The sequence below is a fragment of the Varanus komodoensis genome, unplaced genomic scaffold (assembly GCF_004798865.1).
Source record: "Varanus komodoensis strain SLA01 unplaced genomic scaffold, ASM479886v1 scaffold136, whole genome shotgun sequence".
In the NCBI taxonomy this organism is placed as follows: Eukaryota; Metazoa; Chordata; class Lepidosauria; order Squamata; family Varanidae; genus Varanus; species Varanus komodoensis.
This window is the reverse complement of record NW_025335395.1, coordinates 411300-419760: the sequence shown is the minus strand read 5'-3', so window position 1 is coordinate 419760 and position 8461 is coordinate 411300. Positions and strand designations below refer to the sequence as shown.

Genomic DNA, 8461 nt, shown 5'->3' with positions numbered 1-8461 from the left:
CTCTATGTGACATTGCTGATTTTGCTCAGCTGCAAAATGCTAAGGGATTAAAGAAGGAGATCAATAATGTACTGTGAAATCTGACTGCAGATGGGCTGCACCTTGTCTTCAGTACACGGCATCCTTCAGTGCAAGACAGCCCTAGGGCTATGGAGTTGCAAACAAAACGAATGAATGAACGAATGAACGAACGAACTGTTGTAACCCCCCCTCTTAATCAAACATGCAGCCAGGGCATGGCTCGTCACGGGTAAAAAGCATGATCAGCGTGTCCTGTTCGCGTGAGAACAAGAACCCCAACGAATGTGCATGCTACGCAAGGCTGACAACAAAGCAGGCTACGCTCCATCATAACCGCAGATGTTACGCCCTCGTACCCTCACTTGCTTTAGCATGAAAAATGTGCAAATGTGGCTCAGCGGGTTTCTCCTACTGTTCGCTGTTATTCAAGCACCTGCATAGTTGTAAAAGAGTATAAAAACTCTGCTTTCCTTCTGCTCGAGACCACACTCTAACGAGTGGTGGTCCCTGCAGGTAATAAACTCCTCTCAAAAATTCCAACTGGTCTCTGGTCTCATCAGTAAAACCGCGGGACACAACACGAACGAATGAAGTTAACACATTGTTTTCTCTACCATACTAGTTCCACACTTTCTTAAGAGGAATCTGGCATTCTAACATTTCTATGCATGGGAAGCATTTGGACAAGCATGGTTGGCTGGAAGCCAACTATGATATTGTAAATTGGGTCCTGTTTTCCAATGGTACCCCTGGAATTGTGACCATCGGGAGTTGGATGAGAGGGGAATTTCCAGGGAGAAAGCTCAGCATCAACCCAGGTGACATTGTGTGGCCCACTCGTTTTAACAAGGTGGGGGATATAATTTCTGTCCTATTATTTGCATGTGGATCATAGCAACAATTTGTGCAATAGTACATATAAGACATCCATTGTAAGCACACATGTAGGAGCACTTTGCCAAGGGAACCTGCTCACTGCAGCAGAGGCCAGGTTGGACTCCAGTCTTCAAGCCTTCTTGTTCAGGGTTTGGTGTTCTGGATTCTCGATGCACAGGAGGTGGCCTGATGAAAGCCTTTCAGTGAAACTCCTGGTCTAATTCACACTGTCAGGTAGCTGAGCACATTTCCATGAAACGGGGAAAGTTCATCAGAATGAAGTCATGAGATTAGCAAGGAAGAGGTGAAAGGCCAATGGAATGGTGATGTCTCCAACAGAATTTCCCAAATATCCAAGACAGAGCTATTCTCCACTGTTTTTGTCCTATGTTGCCAAGCTTTCTCCAACTTCTGACTAACTGCCCATATTATTGTGGATGCTACAGAGCTGTTTTTTGCCTCCACAGACACTCACCATATGCACTGACCTGCTGTGGTCCTCACTGGGAGATTTAGAACAAGGTGTCCCTGGAATGCTGAGAAAGGGATCTCCATTTCTGCTCAGATTGTGGAATTGAGGGAAAAGAGGAATCTTCTGAAGCTGTGTCTGGGTACACTGAATAAGGTCCACAAAGTGGTTCTGATTGTTGACAACTCCCATACTGCATGGCTTGCTAATTTGGAAACACAAGAATGGGGGAGCCTGAGTGATCACAAAGAAGAGGAAGTGCTTCTGGATGCCCCACAGGCAGCAGAGGCCCAAGTGACTTCTGGGGAATGGAGCAAGAGTCCACATCTCGGGGAGCTGTGGTCAGTTCTTCCGAATGCTTGAATGACAGCGTGGCCTTCATGTCTATAGAAATCCCATGTACTGTATGTTTGGAGCACTGGAGCAGTGCCTGTTAACCATCATGATAATAAAAGAATACAATGAGTTCCTGAGTAGAGCAGCTGTAACAGCCAAGTGTAGTCTGGAAGCAAGAAGAGCATCAGCAAGCCATGAAAGAAGGGAACCCTGAGGAAATGGGAAATGAGGAAACTCTGTGGAAAAAACCAAATGCATCAATACATGATGCAGAATATGTGGCTCAACAGAACTGAAAAAGAAAAAGACCTTGGAGTAATTGTATATTACTTGCTAAATATGAGCCAACAATATGATGCAACCACCAAAAGGGCAAATGCTATGTTGAGATTCATTAATACATGTATTACTTGAAGATCTCAAGAAGTTGCAGTTCCACTATACTCCTCACTAGTCAGACCACATCTGGAATACTGTGCCCAGTTCTGGACACCAACATTTTTTAAACATGCAGAAAATTTAGGAAGGGTGCATAGGAGAGCAACAAAACTGATCCAGAGTTTGGAAATACTGCCCTGTGAAGAGAGACTGAGAGACCTGGGCATGTTCAGCCTTGAGGAGTGGGTACATGATATTCCTCGGCAAGTAGCAGAAAGGCTGGCACAAAGAACAATATCCTTTAAAGGGAAAAGGCTGAACAGCTACATAATTAATTTAAATGGTAATGCTTCATTTAGATTCTTAGTCTTGATGATGATGATGATGATGGTGATGATGATGATGATGATGATGATGATGATGAACATGACGATGATGATGATGACAACGACAACAACAGAACACAGAAAATGACAGGGAGCAGGAAGAGCCCTTCCCAGCTATGGCCCCTCAGCTCTGAGGGAGCTCACCCTAATTACTGAAGATGAACGATGGCCTTTCTTGCTTTCCATCAGCAGCAGCATGTTTCATGGGTGCTGTTAGAAAGCTTTCTGCATGTTGGTCCCCTTCTTGCAGGAGAGCTGTTGAGCTGATTCAGTTCCCGATTTTACAATACTGTACATCCACATCAAAAGGAAATATTGTAGTGCTCAAACTACTGATTTCATGAAACTGGTTTAGTGTAGTACATAATCAAAAATCATTTCAAAATGAGACTGGTTGTCAATGGGACTAAAGATCCCACTCAGAATGTTCAGACCCTATGATTCACTTCCAAGAAATTGACTCCATACACTGCTCCTTCTCCTCACTGCCAGGTGGCACCTCATTCAAGGTGTGTGGAGAGCTGTCACCCCAGTTATGCCAAGCAGACTCAGGAGGGGAAGCTGCCCTGCTGCTGCACTTGTGCCCCATGTGTGGAAGGGACCATCTCCACTCAGGAAGGTGGGTCTCCACAGAGGAAACACTTTTCCCTTCGAACGTAGGGCAAATTGCTGTCTGCCCATACTCTGTATGAGTAGTTGCTATCTCATTTCCAAATGAGCCTTCACCTGAAAGGTATTTAGTGAGCAAGCAGAGAGACTTTTCAGGTGTGACCCCCTGTCAGTGGAACACCCTACCCAGGACAACTCATGCCTTACCAAGAGGGATTTCCTTAACAGAGGCCCTTCTCTGGGAACCCTCAGTGAAGGAAATTAGGAGGGTAAGTACTCGGAGGAGGGCTTTTTCTGCAGTGGCACCCAATCTATGGAATGCGCTCCCCAGAGAGGTCTGCCTGGCGCCGTCGTTATTTGTTTTTCGGTGCCAGGCGAAGACCTTTTTCTTCAAACGTCATTTTAACTGTTAATAGTATTTATTTATTTTACTCTTTGGCCAGGGTGACTTATTTTATATTGTTAACTTGTTTTATATTGTTAATGTATAATATTTTAATTGATTTATTTGTGAGCTGCCCCGAGGCTTCGGCAAATGGGGTGGCACAGAAATTTTCTAAATAAATAAATAAATAAATTTATTTCCAATGGCTGGGAAAGCTATCTGCATCTCCTCCCCCATTTTAACAGTGTTGAAGCTCCTGCTCTTTGCATCCTCTCAATTGTGATGACGTCCTTCTTAGGAATTAACTCATGAACATTTTTAGAGGGTAGCATGTGAAGTCAGGACAGTACCCAAGCAGGGTTCCAACCATGCGCATTCCATCCTGCCCCTGAAACATGGTTGTTCACGCAGCCCCTCCAGCCATCCTGCCAGATTCTGACTCTTCTTAGGACCTGGTGTAGGATGGCTACTTTCCCGTGCATTCTACAGGGAAAAAAAGTAAACTGAAATTTTAAAAGAAGAAGAAGACCAATACCTATCACTGGAACTTCATTCACACAACCACTTCTTGTGGAGATGCAAAGGGGAAAAGAAAAAAGAAAAAGCCAGAACTACTCACAAAACTATGTTGACTTAGCATAGTTCAGCATTGTCTGTCTGTCTGTGTTGTGAGTGGCAGCTCACAGCATAAAAGACCCACACTTTCACAGACAATAAAGCTAAAGTCTTTTATTGCTACTTATCTACAAGATTTACAGCGCTACAGATAAGCTCTACTGCAATGGTCTTTACAAGGCAGTTGCTAATTCCTTAGTGACATTCCTCAAGGAACCCACATGGGACTAGCTTTCCTCGTCCCACCTTTCCCCTCTGAGGTGGGACAAAGCTTTCTTCTGCTCCAATTGGCACATGGAACGTCTAAGAGTCACGTGGGACAAATTTATCACGCCTCCTTTGTCTTCTGTGTCATGTTCAGGAGATTTAACGTCAGGAGGAAGGGGGGCAGTCTGCCCATGCTCTTCATGAGCAGACCTTTTAGTGCCTTTTCCCTCGGGGCCCTCGTGGTCGGACAGAGGCTTGGATGTTTGCCCAAGTGGTAAATGGTCAGGATGAGGAATGGCTATCTGTTCAGCTATTCCCAAGTCAGGTTGTGGAAGGGACATTTGGCCACAGGGACTCAGGTATAAATCCTCCTGTTCTGATGTCTGATTCTCTCTTTGGGTGTTTGGTCTTTCCACTTGAGGTGCTGCCTCTGTCAGGGCGTCAGTCACAACAGTCTGTCTGTCTGTCTTTCTGTCTACCTAGGTATGGCCATCATGCATAGTTCATTCATTGAGCTCGTATTGAGTTTAGTTCTGACTGTCAGAAGCTCCATCCTGTCCTCCAAGTTGGACTGAAATCTCCTCATACTGGATGGCATGTGTGATGGTGATGCCATAGACAGAGCCAGGGAAGCAAAGGTGAGCCCCTCCCTGGGGACATTGGCCTCTCTTCCTGTCAGACCACAAACATTATCTCCTGATGTATTCCCACACCCTCTTCTTTACCAAATGCAGTAGATGATGTTCCAGATGAATCATTCAAGGTGGAAATGCTGAAGGGGCTTCCCTTCTTTCCAGATGCAGAGCAGTGCAGCAGGTGTCCTGAAGATCAGCAGCCAAGCAAGGACTGAGATCGCTGTGTCCCCAAGAGAATTACCTTTCTCTCCTATGAGGAAATTTTGGGGATTGTCCTGGCCTCCAATGCTCTAATTTGGCTTTTGAGCTCAGGCGTTACATTGGGAATTTTCATCAAATTCCGAGAAACTCCAATTGTCAAAGCCAACAACAGGAACCTCTCCTACATTCTCCTCATCTCCCTCCTGCTTTCCTTCTTGTCTTCCTTCCTATTCATCGGCCAGCCGAGCAAAGTGACTTGCCTGTTTCGACAAACAGCCTTCAGCATCATCTTCTCAGTTGCCACCTCGAGTGTGTTGGCCAAAACCATCATTGTGGTGCTGGCCTTCCTGGCCACTAAGCCGGGGAACAAGGTGAGAAAGTGGTTGGGGAAGAGCCTTGCAGGGTCCATTGTCATGTCATGTTCCAGTGTCCAGGTTGTCATCTGCTCCATCTGGTTGGGCTTCTCTCCACCTTTCCCTGACTCTGACATGCACTCCCAGCCTGGACACATCATCCTGAATTGCAATGAAGGGTCTCTCACAATGTTCTACACTGCCCTCAGTTACATGGGCTTCCTGGCTGCCATCTGTTTCATGGTGGCTTTTCTGGCCAGGAACCTGCCAGGGGCCTTCAATGAAGCCAAGCTGATCACGTTCAGCATGCTGGTCTTCTGTAGTGTCTGGGTGTCTTTTGTACCCTCCTACCTCAGCACCAAGGGGAAGTACATGGTGGCCGTCCAAGTTTTCTCCATCTTGGCCTCCAGTGCTGGGCTGCTGTGCTGCATCTTTCTTCCCAAGTGCTACATCATTGTCCTGAGGCCTGAGCTGAATATGAAGGAACATCTCATGATCAAAAGAAAAGATATCATCTGAGCCTTGAACTGGAACTCTGGATGTTTGCTAACAGGATTGTCTTTTCAGTAGTACCCCCAGTGGATATAATGCACCTCCCATAGAAGCTCACCTGGCTTCCTAATTTGTGACCTCTGGTTCCCTGTGAAGACAAGATTTGTCTTCTCAGCATTAGCTGCTTTTAACATGTGACAGTAGTTTTAGATCATTACATTTGCTGGATTCTCCTGTGGCTTTTAATTGGAGCACTAAGGTTTTGAAAGTTTTACATTTTTTTAGCTTGCAATATTTTCATCCTTGTAACTGTTGTGAACTATCCAGAGAGTTTTGGACATTGGGTTGCTGCAATAAAGAATAAATATAATAATTCAGGCAACACAGCTGCATCTCTTTTGTCAACTGGCTCCTGTTATTCCTACATTCATTTCCCACTCTTCCTCTTTTGGCATGGTGGCCAAAGCAGCTCACAAGGTCATGCTCCTCTACTTTTTATCGTCAAAATAACAAACTTGCAATGTCTCAGACCAGTGAAAATTCTCCTTTGGGGGTTTGTGAGGATTCGAACCTGAGTCTTCCCAAAGAAGCCAAGCAGTAGAGCTTGCTTTCAGAACTTGTGCGTAAAGCTTGAATGTCGAGATGTTGTGTGTCCAGAGTGAGTCCCTCTCTTTTTCAAATCCCTGGGAGAAATACAATTTCTCTCCTTCAGCATGGAAGCTGCTCCCTGGCTCCCTCTTCCCTCTTTGCACAAGGCTTCCCAGCAGATGTTGGTGACCAAGGACTTTTACATCACATGGCCTGTTCCCTGAAGGAAATGGAGGACTGTCCTCATCACAAATCTCCTCCTGGATGGGTTGGCATGTGACCTTGCTGGCCCAAGCCTTCTCTGTGGTGGAAGAATGAGGTTCCTTAGCTGGTCCCTCCTGGCCTGAGTAGTGTGGATGAGAGCTGACTCATGGTCATTCCACAGAGTATCACCTGGATCTGAAGGCAGCTCGACACTGAACTTGGCATTTCAATTTCCATGTTGAAATTTACAAACTTGATCATGTGTCATTATGCATTAATCTGTGTGGTGACAACTGATTGCCTGGACCAAACAAATTAACCTGTGCAGTTGTCCTATCTCATGATATGGGACAGTCCCAAGTTCACTCTTGGGTGGGGGCCATTCAAAGTGTGGTCCTTATTGAATTTACTGAGTTCACATTTGATGCCTTGTCCAAATAGGGAAACTTCTTCAACAGTGTTACCCAGCCTGAGCTTTTCGGAAGATGTTTCTTATCATAGCAGACAGTGATAGGGCTAGGAGGCCTGATTCTGACTTGGGAAAAGGACACTCCAACAACCTAATGGAGAAACGTGGCCACAATGGCTAGTGTGGGGCCTATGTAAAGGCCTGATCAAGCTGCCTGGTGCTGTGCTTTTCTGTCCTCCCACATAATCCAGGGTGATTCCAGCAGCTTTGCAGAGACTTTCCACTCCCTTCACTGCTCCTGGAACTGCACTGAGCCCAGGAAGTTGTAGGGATGAGGCTTCTGCTCCCACAATTATGGCAATCACAGTGATTCCTGCCACTTCTCACCAAACCTCTATGGATTTCCCAGAGTTGCATTTCTGCTCAGGATTGTTAAGAGCAGCATCCCATGCTGCACAAAAAACATGTTCATGGAGGCTGCGGAAGTCCAGCTATGGGTGGTGGAAAGACTGCTACCTTTCCCCTGTGGGCCTGGGATGATCCTCGGGGGAGCATGGAGGGAGGAGGGCTCTGCTGTGGGGAGGCTTCCACCCATTTACTTCAGATCAGAAACTGTGGTTTGCCCCCCAGTGCATTGGTGACCCCCTCCCCATCCAATCCAGTGCCCAAGCGAAGGTGGGAGTTGGTTCATTGTTTCCTAATTCTGTATCTCCAGGAAAGTTGGAAACACAGAAAATATTCCCATGGCATGATGATCCCAAAGCATGATAACATTGATTTATGGCTGCTGCATCAGGAAATGGGTCAATGTGTCCTGCGCCCCCAATTAACCATGGCAGGCCTCATGTCCATCATGCCTCATGCTGACTGGGATTCTGCCCCCTTGGGAGATCACATACTTCCTCTCCCAGCAGTGGCTTTGTGCAGCATCCTCAAATCTGAATTCCTGGAATTGCAATAAGGCACTGAGAGAAGGGAAAGTGTCTGCCCCCACCCGAGATGAGGCAGGAATGACCTCAGCCCAAGATAGGAACTACATGTTTCTGCCATAGGAAGACTGCACATGGATGCCCTGGTTTCTGCAGAATGGTTCAGACCACAAAGTGGTACCAGGGATTTCTGCACAGGGCTCAGTGAGACCTGTTGGAAGAAACCTGAAACTGCAATGTCAGCAAAGGTAGTGATGCCACATCTTTTCCTGGCCAAAGCAGAGCAGTGCAGGGCAATTGCTGCAAAGTTCAGTGATGCTTTGCCTGCCTGGTCCAGGGAAGCTGAGTACTCTGTTCTGGGAGCCAGT

At 46.3% G+C, this 8461-nt stretch overlaps 1 protein-coding gene across 1 annotated transcript in view; it reads left to right on the top strand.

Annotated features, from left to right (window-relative positions):
• LOC123019755 (vomeronasal type-2 receptor 26-like) overlaps positions 1 to 6775 on the top strand; it is a 10782-nt gene extending 4007 nt beyond the window's left edge. The window contains exons 2-3 of the mRNA XM_044422814.1: positions 5230 to 5810; positions 6719 to 6775. Coding sequence (XP_044278749.1) covers positions 5230 to 5810; positions 6719 to 6775 — 638 coding nt within the window. The remainder of the gene's footprint in view (positions 1 to 5229; positions 5811 to 6718) is intronic.
• The last annotated feature ends 1686 nt before the right edge of the window (positions 6776 to 8461 follow it).